The 14,249-nt window shown below is 42.1% G+C and overlaps 1 protein-coding gene and 1 long non-coding RNA gene across 15 annotated transcripts in view; both read left to right on the forward strand.

The window, feature by feature from the left end:
* Nucleotides 1-2,901: 2,901 nt before the first annotated feature.
* NAA16 (N-alpha-acetyltransferase 16, NatA auxiliary subunit) overlaps nucleotides 2,902-14,249 on the forward strand; it is a 66,477-nt gene continuing 55,129 nt past the window's right edge. For 13 of the 14 annotated variants that reach the window (XR_012426875.1, XR_012426876.1, XR_012426873.1 and 10 more), the window contains exons 1-4: nucleotides 2,902-3,219; nucleotides 8,781-8,865; nucleotides 10,704-10,808; nucleotides 12,555-12,712. Coding sequence is in view for 5 of the 14 variants with exons in the window: in XM_005585726.4 (XP_005585783.3) it covers nucleotides 3,166-3,219; nucleotides 8,781-8,865; nucleotides 10,704-10,808; nucleotides 12,555-12,712 (402 nt within the window). In the remaining 9 variants the exon portion in view is untranslated. The remainder of the gene's footprint in view (nucleotides 3,220-8,780; nucleotides 8,866-10,703; nucleotides 10,809-12,554; nucleotides 12,713-14,249) is intronic. The other variant, XM_045377046.3, reaches the window with a different exon arrangement.
* On the forward strand, nucleotides 6,514-7,074 carry LOC141408972 (uncharacterized). The gene is made up of 2 exons (XR_012426881.1): nucleotides 6,514-6,643; nucleotides 6,973-7,074. It is a non-coding gene; the product is annotated as an uncharacterized lncRNA (long non-coding RNA).

A 14,249-nucleotide genomic window follows, 5' to 3' on the forward strand; every position in this document is an offset into this window, starting at 1 on the left:
CTCTTCCCATAAGTAACCCTTTACTTCCAATGATGTAGATAAATGACTAGATAAATTGGAAGCCAAAGGGTTTTCAGGAATTAGTAATGCTGTGGTAAGCAAACTGTGGGTAGAATTGTGGCAGTGGTTGTTGCGTATGAGGGTGCTGAGAGGAGGCATTTCTGTGTGCCTGCTCAGTTCTCTGGGTGGAGGACTGCCACTAGTTCAGGTGCACCTCAGGCAAGCTCCCAAAGCAGCTATACTTGCCTACTTCCTAACAGTTTGGGCAGCTTGGGAGCTCTGCAGAGTACACATAGGCCCTTGGACCCCCACTTTTATTTTATTTTTTTCTTTCAATTTTTTATTTTAGGCTCAAGGGGTACATGTGCAGGTTTGTTACAGGGGTAAATTGCATGCTGTGGGGGTTTGGTGTACAGATAGTCTTGTCACCCAGGTAATCAGCATAATACCCTATAGGCAGTTTTTAAATCTTTGCCCTCTTCCTACTCTCCACCCTCAAGTAGGCCTCAGTGTCTATTGTTCCCTTCTTTGTGTCCATGGGTACTCAGTGTTTATAATTCCACCTGTAAGTGAAAACATGTGGTATTTGATTTTCTGTTCCTGCATTAATTCATTTTGGATAATGGCCTCCAGCTCTATCTGTGTTGCTGCAAAGGACATGGTCTCGCTCTTTTTTGTGGCTGTGTAGTATTCCATGGTGTATATGTACCACATTTTCTTTATCCAGTCCACCACTGATGGGCATCTAGGTTACTTCCATGTCTTTGTTATTGTGAATAGTGCTGTGATGAACATACACGTGCATGAGTCTTTTTTTTTTTTTGAGGCAGGGGTCTCACTCTGTTGCCCAGGCTGGAGTGCAGTGGCATGATCTTGGCTCACTGCAACCTGACTCCCAGGCCCAATTGATCCTACCACCTCAGCATCCCAAGTAGCTGGGACTACAGGCACTCGCCACCATGCCCAGCTAGTGGTGTGTGTGTGTGTGTGTGTGTGTGTGTGTGTGTGTGTGTGTGATGTTGCCCCGGCTGGTCTCCAACTCCTGAGCTCAGGGTGATCCACCCGCCTCAGCCTCCCTAAGTGCTGGGATTACAGGTGAGTCACTTAGCCTGGCCATCTGTGCATGTGTCTTTATGGTAGAACGATTTATATTCCTTTGGGTATATACCCAGCAATGGAATTGCTGTGGACCCCCAATTTTAATGACAGTACTTTCCCTATTTTAAAAGACTCCTATGATCCTGTGTGAAACGTAGGAGATTGAAAGAAAAAAAAAAAGACTCCTATGATTCTTTCTTTCATCTCCAACCAACTTAGGCTAGAAAGAAGGAAAATCAAATAGGCAGGCATGGTGGCTCACGCCTGTAATCCCAGCACTTTGGAAGGCCGAGGTGGGCAGATCACCTGAGGTCGGGAGATTGAGACCAGCCTGACCAACACGGAGAAACCGCGTCTCTACCAAAAATACACAATTAGCCGGGGGTGATGGCGCATGCCTGTAATCCCTGCTACTCGGGAGGCTGAGGCAGGAGAATCGCTTGAACCTGGGAGGCGGAGGTTGCAGTGAGCTGAGATGGAGTCATTGCATTCCAGCCTGGGCAACAAGAGGGAAACACTGTCTCCAAAAAAAAAAAAGAAAGAAAGAAAGAAAGAAAATAAAAAAGGGCAGCCCAGTTCTGATTACAGCCCACTAAATGCAGTTACTCATCAATTACTTTATAGTCTCAGAAATATGCACCCATTAAGATTCAGCACATGTATAAATAAGCTTATGTACCTAATGTTTACACACACTTTAATACTAACCCTACACTGTATGTATGGTTTATTCTTGCCACCTTTGTATCTTTCCAGACTCACACATTACCATCACTATGCTGCCTTTTATTTGTTGTAGAAAGTACCCCAGAGTTGGAAGATCCCGCATTTGAAGCCTGTTTCTCCCATTATTATATGGCTTGTAGGAAGGGGAACCATCTGAAGAGAAAGAGTAGGTTTTTCTGGTCTCAGGTCTCAGAAGACCAGTGGCCTTATAAAACCGTAATTCCGGCCGGGCGTGGTGGCTCACGCCTGTAATCCCAGCACTTTGGCAGGTTGAGGCAGGCAGATCACGATGTCAAGAGATCAAGACCATTCTGGCCAACATAGTGAAACCCTGTCTCTTGTAAAAATACAAAATTAGCCGGGCGCGGTGGCGCATGCCTGTAATCCCAGTCACTTGGGAAGCTGAGGCAGGAGAATCTTTGAACCCGGGAGGCAGAGGTTGCAGTGAGTCGAGATAGCGCCACTGAACTCCAGCCTGGGCTACAAGAGCGATACTCCCTCTCAAAACCTACCAACCAAACAAACAAAAACAAAGATTGTAAATATTTGTTTGGTTTGCACTGAAGAGAGAAGGCTTCTCCTCAGAGTCTGAATCAAGGAGGAAAAGGAAGGAAAACAAGTTCATCTTACATCAAAAGTCTACTTTGTGTCGGACACTCAAATTCCTAAATGGGGAGAAATGCAAAAAACTGACTCTTCAGAGTCATAACTAACATTATCTTGGGCCACAAGCTTATCAGGAGTGCAATACAAGTCAGTGTCTTCTCTTTTCTACTTAAAGAAAATTCTCATTTTTATTTATTATTACTTTATTGCAAGGAGAAGCAGACAATAAGTAGGAGTTTTATGAGGGGCTCTGATGCATAGGAGCAATGGCGAATGAGGGTGGTGACTCACCACCCCATGGGACTCCAAGGTTTCGGTGACAGCTCGCCAGAGCCCCAGGGGGCGCCGAGATTGCGGCGAGGGGAGCCGCAGCCCAAGGCAAATCCACGCAGTTGGTCCCCGCCACGCCCCCGTAGTCACCCGCAGCCCCTCGTCGCAGGGCGCTCCGCGCATGCGCACGGGGTCTGGCTCGGGAGGCGGACCCTGGCTGCCATCTTGCAGCGCGCGGGAACCGCCGCCGCCGCTGGCCAAAAAGCGGAGCCCGGCGAAAGCGTGTCCTGCTCAGACAGCCTTCCTTCTCCATTGCCACCGTGCCGAACAGCCAGGCTGCCCAACTGCAACTGTAGGCCAATGAACTAATCCATCGCCCGCAGACCGACTCTCAGCAGCGGTTCGTCCCGGTGCCCACCCCCGCGAAACGGAGTGCCCGGGCACCTAGCCTCCCCGCCGGCCACGATGCCGAACGTGCTGCTGCCGCCCAAGGAGAGCAACCTCTTCAAACGCATCTTGGTGAGTGACCACAGGCCGCACTGCCGCCCCCCAGTCTCCGGGTCCTCGGGCCTTAAGGGCAAGCGGTCTGGCGGCGGCCGGCGCAGGCCGGGCTTGGCCTCCGCTGCCCACCGCTCTTTGTTTACCTCGGAGCTCTCGGGACCCCACTTTCCCGCTCCGACCGGCCCCGGGGGCAGCCGCGCCGCTCCTCCGCGCGCTTCCTTTCCTCGGTCTGCAGCGGCTCGCCTCACCCCCGCCGCGCTCTTTCCAGAAACTTCACGCCGCCCTCCGCAGTGCCCGGGCACAGTCTCCTCGGCTGGTAGTGGCTGCCGTGCGCTCTGCCACGCCGGGCTCGCAGCAGTCCCTCAGGGATCCTCCCTGGTTGGTTTATTTTGCCAGTCTCCCCTCGGTGAGGTGTTTTGCGTTCTGCATTCTCTGTTTTGCGTTTAATTCGATTGCACGGCGCACCCGCATACCTGTTAAAGCGGGATCGATGCGATGGTGGAATTTTTCCTGGTTACAAGGAAATAAAACCGGCAACTCTAGGAAGCCAAGCTTGGCACCACCTCCCGCTGGGAAAAAAGTTTGCCTGTTTATAATGTACCTCTTTGGAAGTGAATAGTTGACTTGAAGTGCTTTACTGAGTTGTCACCAACTTCAACACAGCTCTTTCCTTTCTAGTCGCACAGGCCTTGCTTGAGTAATTAAAGCCGCGTGGACTGGCTGGTTTTGCATTTAAGGGGAGCGTTTTTATTTTATTGCGGAGCAGAACCCTGAATAATGGCCCCATAGTGATGACCGCTGCGGAGCCGGGTGGGCAGTTTTCTGTGGGCTGTGTGCCAGCGTCCCTGGTGGCTTTCCAGGTTCTGTTCTTCTAAGAAGAGGCAGCATGCCTTTGCTTTCCTCAGTATCCTCTGGCTACCCTAGGTTTTAAACTAATATTGTTAGTAGGTAACTGTCTTTTCTAGTTTATCTTTTCACCGGAAGAAAAGCTTTTATTTGCTAAACATGCATTTAGGTTTAAAGGTGAATTTATTGAAAGCTGGGTTGGCTATATAGCTGTTAGTTGTTGCTTAACTTTACTATAAGTAAAATACTGATTTTAGAGTAATATTAAGTATTAACAGCGGCAGATAATTCATAGTAGCTGTTCTGTTTCAAGCCGATAGAACCTTCACACTTAGTCTTCAGAACGTTAAGATACATAGTTAGGGATAAAAATTTTAAATATTATGTGGTGCTTAGTTTTGAACCAATAAGAGACAAGTGTGAGAACATTAAAAATATGAGTAATTAAAGCATGTGGCACGTTGCTTCATTGGGCTTTGTATTTTTTAATTTTACTTTTTCTCATGCCCTTCTATTTTACACAGCATGGAATTGGAGAAGTAACTTATTTATTTTTATTTTTAATTTTTTTTTGCCCCGGGAATCTGAAACATTAATGAGAATATCATTTATAAATCGCTAGTTGGATTTCAGGACATTTGGCATCATACTTTAAAGATGACAGCACTTCTTTTCTCTCTATATGAATTTTTTGTAGTTCAAATCATGGATCAGTGTCATAAGGAAAACGTTACATTACTTGTTATTCTCAAATACAAAAAAGGTAAAGTTTATCCCCAGATAAATTGGGAAATGGTAACCACTAAAAAAAATCAATTATTTTGAGATGGAAGTCTCTTGTTGGCCAGGCTACTGTCGAACTCCTAGCTTCAAGTGATCATCCCACCTCAGCCTCCCAAATTGCCGAGATTACAGATGTGAGCTACTGTGCCCAGCCAAGCTAAACATTTTTAAATCTAAGTATGTAATGTTTCTGATAAGGCTGCATGAATTTAGGAGGATTCTGCATAAGTGGGTGATTTTATCATTTCACAATTGCAATAAATGTGGGTAAAATTTGGCTACAACAAATTCCATAGCAAACGGAAGTCTCTATAATAAAATTATCTTTAAAGTTTAGTGGGTTAAAGTGCTTTGCTACCAACAGTAAAAGTTTTCTATTGAAAAAACTTAAACACATCTACACAAACTGACCAGCTGGTTTTTTACATGTTCCACGTGGCTTGTATCTCTATGTCTTATTCCCCAGACTGGATATTGATTAGCATTGCAGTTCGTTGAATTTTGGAGCTATTCCATGCCCTGTTTTAGGAAGAGACAAACCTAAGGATGGTAAATGACCAAGGGGCTAAGGTTCTCTGTCTGAGTATTAGCAAAATTGAGACTAGAATCTATCGTTTCTATTTACTATATAATGGTTGCTGAGTGAATGTAGATTTGTCTTTTTTTTTGTTTTGCAAGAGCGTATCGCTCTGTCGCTCAGGCTGGAGTGCAGTGGCAAGATCTCAGCTCACCGCAACCTCTGCCTCCCAGATTCAAGCGATTCTCATGTCTCAGCCTCCTGAGTAGCTGAGATTACAGGTAGACTTGTCTTCTTTACCTGAGTGCTTGGACTCTGGGACCAGACTACCTGGTTAAGAGTTGTGGCTCTGGCACTTAATAGTTATATAAACTCTGTAACTGTGTGTCAGTTTCTCTATCTAAATGGGGATATCATGCATCTCATAGGCTTTCCTGGGATTTAAATAAAGAGTAAATAAGCTGTCATGGGATGAAGGAAAAAAATAAGAACAGTGTCTGGACGTATAGTAAATGCTTCCAGTAGGTGTTAACTATTATTACTGTTATTGGCAGTATGATTATTATTTTCAGATCACTTGGTAAGTCAGAAAAACTAGTATTTCTCTTTGTCTTTCTCAGTAGTTCCTTCCACTTGTTTTTTTTTCTTGTATGTGTGAGACAGACTCTTGTAGTCAAACTCAGATTGTTATTTTTTATTTTAAAATATTTTTGGAATAGGTGGTATATTCACATCATTCAAAATTTAGGTTTCTCTCCTATCCTTATCCCATAGCCACCTAGTTCCCTTCCCCAGAGGCTGTCAAGAGGCCTCAATATAAACTTTTTTTCTGTGAAGACTTTTCTAATTCCTTCCACATCCAGCCCCTGCTGCAGGGCTTAATGACGGTCTCATCTATTGTTAGTGGCATTTTGCTTTGAACTTAGTAGGCTGTATTTATGGAGCAGTTTCTTATTTGTTTAGCCATGGCAGTGCAGCAGTACTTAAAATAGGCTGAGGCTGGCGCAGTGGCTCACGCCTGTAATCCCAGCACTTTGGGAGGCTGAGGTGAGAGCTAGGATCATTTGAGCCCAGGAACAAAAGAACAACATAACAACATAGCGAGACTTTATCTCTACCAAGAAAAAAAAAAAAAATTTAGCCAGGCGTGATGGCACATACCTGTAGTCCTTCCTACCCACTCAGGAGGCTGAGGTGAGAGGACCACTTGAGCTCGCAGTTTGAGGTTATGGTGATTGTGTCTCTGCACACCAGCCTGAGCATCAGAGCGAGACTGTCTCTAAAAAATAAAGATAGGTGAGGCCGGGCGCGGTGGCTCAAGCCTGTAATCCCAGCACTTTGGGAGGCCGAGACGGGCGGATCACGAGGTCAGGAGATCGAGACCATCCTGGCTAACACGGTGAAACCCCGTCTCTATTAAGAAATACAAAAAACTAGCCGGGCGAGGTGGCGGGCGCCTGTAGTCCCAGCTACTCGGGAGGCTGAGGCCGGAGAATGGCGTAAACCCGGGAGGCGGAGCTTGCAGTGAGCTGAGATCCGGCCACTGCACTCCAGCCTGGGTGACAGAGCGAGACTCCGTCTCAAAAAAAAAAAAAGTAAATAAATAAATAAATAAATAAAGATAGGTGAGGTCATTGTTCTAAGGATCCATTATATGATGGTGGGGAAGACAGACACTAGATAATAGCAAAATAAGATTTCAGGAAATGATAGCACTGTGTGGAAAATAGAGTAATATGGTAGAGAGTATGTTGGGGAAGGAAGGAGGATGGGAGTATTTGATAAAGTGGGCAAGTAGGGGACATGTGAGACTTAGATGATAATGAGGAACCATCCATGGGAAGATCTAGGAAAGCATTTCAGGTGTAAGGAACACAAGTATAGGAGGCCTGAGGTGGGGATAAGCTTGGCATGTTGAGTAACGTAACACCCAGTGTGACTGAACAACTTAAGCCAGGGAAGAGTAGAAAGCAATGGGGTGTTGTCCGCATCAGTGACTGCCAGGGAGAGATGTTAATTGCGTACCCTGGCTGGTGGCATTCAGAAATAAAGATGTTGCTTATCCTTGCATTGGACTAATGATGGTCTTTAGAGTAAGACCAGAGTTTGCAGCTGAGCCGCTTATAAACAAGTTTTTGAACTCTGGAGTTTCAGTTTCCACATCTCTGAAGTGGAAGTAATGACACCTACTTTAAATAATTGGTATTAAGAGATTACAAATTTTATACAGACATATAATAGCTGCTCAATAAGTGGTAGTATTTGTGTGTGCATGCACCTATACATGCACTTTGGTTTCATTCTTGCAGTAGCAGAGGCTTTTAGTGCAGTTTCTGGTATTTTTCTTTTGCCACATGTTTTTGCTTAAATGTTTTTTTTGAGACGGTGTCTTGCTCTACTGTCCAGGCTAAGTGCAGTGGCACAATCATGCCTTACTGCAGCCTCAACCTCGTGGGCTCAAGTGATCCTCCCATCTCAGCCTCTCAAGTAGTAGGACCACAGATGTGCACCACCACGCCTGAGTAATTTTTAATTTGTTTGTAGAGATGAGGTCTTGCTTTGTTTCCCAGGCTGGTGTTGAACTCCTGGGCTCAAGCAGTCCTCTTGCCTTGGCCTCCCAAAGCATTGGAATTATTTTGAATTCAAAAATTCTGTGTACTAGGAAAGGGAAACAAAATTTAAAAAATTCTGTGGCAGTATTGATTGAATTGCCATTTTTTTCTGGTTGTTTTGAGACAGGGTCTCACTCAGTTGCCCAGGCTGGAGTGCAGTGGCATGATCTAGGCTCACTGCAGCCTCCAGCTCCTGAATTCAAGCAATTCTCCTGCCTTAGCCACCCAAGTAGCTGGGATTGCAGGCATGCGCCACCACATCTGGCTAATTTTTATAATTTTTTTTTTTTGAGACAGAGTCTTGCAGTGTCGCCCAGGCTAGGGTGCAGTGGTGTGATCTCTGCTCACTGCAACCTCTGCCTCCCATGTGCAAGCAATTCTACTGCCTCAGCCTCCTGAGTAGCTGGGATTACAGGTGCATGCCACCATGCCCAGCTGATTTTTGTATTTTTAGTAGAGACAAGGTTTCACCATGTTGGCCAGGTTGGTCTCGAACTCCCGCGCTCAAGCGATCCACCCACCTTGGCCTCCCAAAGTGCTGGGATTACAGGCGTGAGCCACCTTCCTCGGCCAAATTTTCTGTTTTTTAAATGTCTTTTTTTCATAGTCTTTTATAAGAATGAAAATATGTAGATTTTAGAACAATTTGACAAGAATAGGTAACAAAAGTACACTGCATGTTTGTAAGTGATATCCTTTCCATCACGTTTTAGACCTAATTTTGGATCTTGAATTTAGAATATATGATGCCGTGAAAAGAATATATGATACCCGTTGTGTATTCATTTGATAAAATAACTTTTGTTCATATTTCTTTACAGAAATGTTATGAACAGAAGCAGTACAAAAATGGCCTCAAGTTTTGCAAGATGATTCTGTCGAACCCAAAATTTGCTGAACATGGAGGTATTGTCTCATGTGAGAGATTGCTTTAGGGAAATCAAATTCTAAAACCAGGGATTAACAGTGAAAGAAGAGTATTTCCCAGATTCCAAGGCCTTGCCATTCTCTATTAGAGTGCATAAATGTTCAGCATTTTTTTAATGCTTTATATGAGTCTTCTAGATTACCGGTATTATCTTTAAGTATATGTACTGAAGGATAAGATTAGGATGGTTGGTTTATCTATTGGGGAAAAATTGGAGAAAGTATGTATCAGTATGTTTATGGACCTGATTTCCTTTATTACTTTGAATAGAATTTTAAGTTTATACCTTGGTTTCCTGTGTGTAAAATTAGGACAAAATTTGCGATATAAAAGTATGAAGATATGGTCACCTGCACTTTATTCTTTGGTAGATGTGGGTTTTTTTTAGTATGTGCTGACATTTACATATGATATTACTAATTTACCATTAGATTGCATATTTCAAGTTGTTTTTCTAACACTGGTGTTAATAAAGTTTGTATTTTCTTGTTGTATCGTTTTTCAGTCATAGCCAGTGTTAGAAGGATGGATCAGGATAGACATGAAAGTTACGATCCTGTAGCATAGCAATGCTGGTTGAGGTTACTCAGTATCAGACTTGGGTAATGGTTGAGATCATCTTATTGGGAAAATAGGCTGACCTTGCTCACTTTTCTAACACCATTTAAAAGATTCGTTGAAGGAATTGGAAAGAAATCTTCATTTCATAGAATTAATTTTAAAGCTTGTTTTCAAGCTTTTTAGCTGTGGAACCTTTGTCCAAATGGAGCCTGTGGGAAAGTTCAATATGTGAAACAGATAAAAGGTGTTGGAGAGGGGTTTGGACCACAGGATCACCAGCTTCTGAATACCATAGAGTCTGCGGAAATCAGTTTGAAAATCATTCTTCTTGCGTAATTCCCTTGTGGATAATTCAGAGAATTATTTCATTCTAAACCATCTTTTATTAACTTCCTTACATATTTTTTGTTGCCACTACCATCATCCAGTGTTGTGGTCTTGAAATGTGAACTGATGTAATTAGCCTAAGTGGAATTTGTTGGAATAAACTTGCTATCAAAAATGAAGTCTGTTCCAATATTGAATAAAGTGAGGTTTAAATTATGTATATATCTTTATTAAGGTAAATTGAGTGTTTTTGTGTGGTTGTAAATCAGATTGATTAGAATTGACCTTAGGTAAGAGCTGTGGGACTGCTATGGTAGATTTAATTCCATAAGACTCAGGTCTGCTTTGTTAATTTTTTTTTAGACAGAGTCTCACTCTTGTCGCCCAGGCTGGAGTACAGTAGCACAATATTGACTCACTGCAACCTCTGCCTCCTGGGTTCAAGCAATTCTCCTGCCTCAGCCTTCCCAGTAGCTGGGATTACAGGCGCGTGCCACCATGCCTGGCTAATTTTTATCAGAGACGGGGTTTTGCTGTGTTGGCCAGGCCGGTCTGGAACTCCTGACCTCAGGTGATCCACCCGCCTCAGCCTCCCAAAGTGCTGGGATTATAGGTGTGAGCCATTGCGCCTGGCCTGCTTTGTTAATTTTTTCAGCAGAGTAATATCAACCACTTTTACAGAGTCTTGTGAAGGGCAGAAGCCATTTTAGCAACTTTGAAACTGTGGAATTTCAGAGGACTTCGGCTGCTAAGCTTTAAGTAGCTATTTAAATGTAGTTTTATTTTTTCTACTTGGAGGGAAGTTCAGACTGTGAGATTAAAAAGATGAATTGGAGCCGTAGTAATCCTTCAGATCTCAACTATTAAAGTACTATTAAGATAATCATTTTCTGTCATTTGTAAATAGAGTTTAAAAATTATTTTTCAGAGACTTTGGCTATGAAAGGATTAACACTGAACTGTTTAGGAAAAAAAGAAGAAGCTTATGAATTTGTTCGTAAAGGACTTCGTAATGATGTCAAGAGTCATGTCTGTATCCTTTTGCGGTAGTTAAATAGTTTGTTTTAACTAGTTTTTTCTTAATTCAAATTAAATTTGTACTATGAAAATTCCAAATGTACGTAGAAGAGAGAATTTAATGAACTCTGTGTATCCATTACTCAACTATAATCATTATCAACATTTTGTAATATTAGTTTCGTTTTTGCTTGTGCCCCTCCTCCAATATTAGTTTCATTTGTTCTCTACCCTGTGTTTATTTATTGGAGTATTTTAGAGGAAATCTTTATAAAATGTGTTTACTTCTGTTGTGCTTAGTGTTGGAGAAAAGTTACTTTGATAATTGTATGTGACTTGAAACCCATTTTTTTCTTAAACATAATTAACTGGATGATACTTTCCTGTTACTCCAAATACTGACTTTTAGTTAATCGTATGTTAAAATTTGTGTGTCTTAAACTTTCTTCTAGACATTTTAGAAGAAAAACTTATTTTAAAACAGATTTTGCTTAATATTAAGTATGATATTGGTTCTTCAGCTTGGTTTCTGTTAACACGGAGACATAGCTGTTACTTAATTTGATCTTTATAATTGTGTTTTTCTTTGGGCAATATCCCAGTGTGTAAAAAAAAAAAAAATTTTTTTTTGGTTGGGGAAGGAGTCTTTGTTACCCAGGCTAGAGCGCAGTGGCATGATCTTGGCTCACTGCAACCTCTGCCTCCTGGGTTCAAGCGATTCTCCAACCTCAGCCTCCCAAGTAGCTGGGACTACAGGTGTGCACCACCATGCCCAGCTACTTTTTGTATTTCTAGTAGAGATGGGGTTTCGCCATGTTGGTCAGGCTGGTGTCGAACTCATGACCTCAGGTGATCCACCCTCCTCGGCCTTCCAAAGTGTCAGGATTACAGGCATGAGCCACTGTGCCCGGCCAAAAGAAATTTTTTTTTTAAAGGATGGATCATTGAATTTGACTTTCATTTGTTTTGCTTATCTATATGTTTATCTGCATTTTTTTTCACATATTGCCCTTGCATTTTAATTTGTTACATTTAATTCACTTAGCCATGTACTGGTATTGAACACAAATAATCTCAGTAGTGTTTTCACATATTTAGCTTAGGGTTTTCTCAAATTACTAAATACTTATTTCTTTATCCCAGTGCTTACCCCAGAGTGAAGAGAAGGGCATGTAAGTATGATAGTTTTGTGGGGCTTTTGACTCCAAGATATACTAAGACTTTAATTTATAAGAAATAAAACTTATTTTTTGTGGCCTTTAATATAAACTAGGAAATTAGATGATAGTTACACGTTACTTTAGAATTGGTTGACTGTAAATTTGTTTCAAAAGGTAGTTGCAGTTTTTGTATATATTCTGTTTCAAGACATCATGATGAAGAATAGGTGAATGTTGAGGTTGCTGGGGTAGGCAAGTGATGGGATAGAGGGTAGAAAATGTAAAGAATTTTTGCCAAGAATTCTTTAAGGTTACTTAAAATATTACAGAAAATTTCAAACATGTACACAAGCAGAGAGAACAGAATGATGACCCCCCTCCCCATGTGGCCATTACCCAGCTTCAACAATTTGACAATTATCAACCAAGCCTGATCTGGTTTCCTCTTTAACTTCCCCTCACTATTCCCCTTTCCCAGACCCCAGATCATTCTGAAACAAATTCCAGGCAAAATACCATTTCCTTAATGTAAGTTTTATATTAGATATGTAGCATAGTGTATTCTAGTGTCTGTGTATGTCTTTGTTTCCTTAACTTAATAGGTTGGCATGTATATGGACTGTTGCAGCGTTCTGATAAGAAATACGATGAAGCTATAAAATGTTACCGAAATGCCCTCAAATTAGATAAAGATAACCTGCAAATTTTGAGGGATCTCTCACTGTTGCAGATCCAAATGAGAGACCTTGAAGGTTACCGAGTAAGTACTTCATTCTTAAATGTACGTGACTTTACAGTAGATATAATTTAAGAGCATGTGAATTCAGAATGAGGTGATCATAAGCCAAGATCACGTAGATTTGATTGTTTGTTAGAAGGTGTATGTCACTTGGGACCTTCCTCCTCAGTCATAGTTATGGCACTTTTTACTTGAGTATCAAAAAAGGATAACTGGTGGGGTGCGGTGGCGCACGCCTGTAATCCCAGCAGTTTGGGAGATTGAGGTGGGAGGATCGCTTGAGGTTAGGAGTTAGAAACCAGCCTTAGCAACATAGGCCAGACTCCGTCTCTACAAATAAGAAAATCAGCTGGGCATGGTAGTTCACACCTGCAGTCCCAGCTACCCAGGAGGTTGAGGCAGGAGGATCCCTTGAACCTAAGAGTTGAGACTCCAGTGAGCCATGGTTGTGCCACTGCACTCCAGTGTGGACAACAGAGCAAGACTTTTTCTCAAAAAACAAAAACAAAACTGGTTTTTAAAACATTTTTAATTCATTAATTATTTTTTAAAAAGAGACAAGGTCTTGCTGTGTTACCCAGGCTAGTCTTGAACACCTAGGCTCCAGTGATTTTCCCACCTCAGCCTCCCAAAGTGCTGGGATTATAGGCATGACCCACTATGCCTAGCCATAGCTGTTTAACTGGAATATCTGTGTGCGGCTGCTATACTAGATTATTTGTAGGTTTGATGTTTACAAATTTGATAAACGAATAGGGCTTTTATAATTGAAACCTAAACATAAAAGTAGCTTTTAAAAATTATTGGTTAGTAGATATTTTAAAAATGTTAGAAGGGTTGCCATAAATCAGTCTTTCTGTAGTTCAGACCTCTTCAGATTTGCATCTTCAACTCTCCTGGACATCTCCATGTGCTTATTCCACTTAGTATCGTAGAATCACTATGTCCAGCATGGAATTCTCTTACTTTCTTATGAGAAGGAGGTCACTAGGTTCTAACAGTTTTCTTTAAATACATTATTTACACACTTCTTTTGCCCTCTACTGCCATATAAGCCCTCATACCCCATGCCTAGATTTTTGCAGCCACTTTAAGGGGTCTGCTGAACTTAGTAATAATAATGGCACCACTCTTCAAAGTGTGTATTTTTTTCTTCAGCTGTGCTTAGCAGCTTAGATGCAGTTGGAGTTAAAATCAGTTATCTTTAGGAATGAGGCATAGAAATTAAGAATATTGGCCAAACAATGGTTGCTAAAGTGGATTGTGAAATAAATTAAGTTGAAAGAGAGCTAGGCCTGGTATTATATGTCTTAGTCCTGGCTACGTGAGAGGCTGATGTAGGAGGATCGCTTGAGGTCAGGAGTTTAGTCCAGCCTGGGCAACATAGGGAGACTCTGTCTCTAAAAGAAAAAAAGGAGAGCTGGTGGTGAAAGTGTGAAGGACCCAGGAAGTATAGATGCTGGTGGTGTCAAAGAACAAGGGTAGGAATGTCACCAAATGATAGTGTTGGCAGCATGGGAGCTGTGGGTAGAGAGTGAGATACCTAAATTTATGATTT

This window comes from Macaca fascicularis, chromosome 17 (genome assembly GCF_037993035.2).
Source record: "Macaca fascicularis isolate 582-1 chromosome 17, T2T-MFA8v1.1".
NCBI classification, from domain to species: Eukaryota; Metazoa; Chordata; class Mammalia; order Primates; family Cercopithecidae; genus Macaca; species Macaca fascicularis.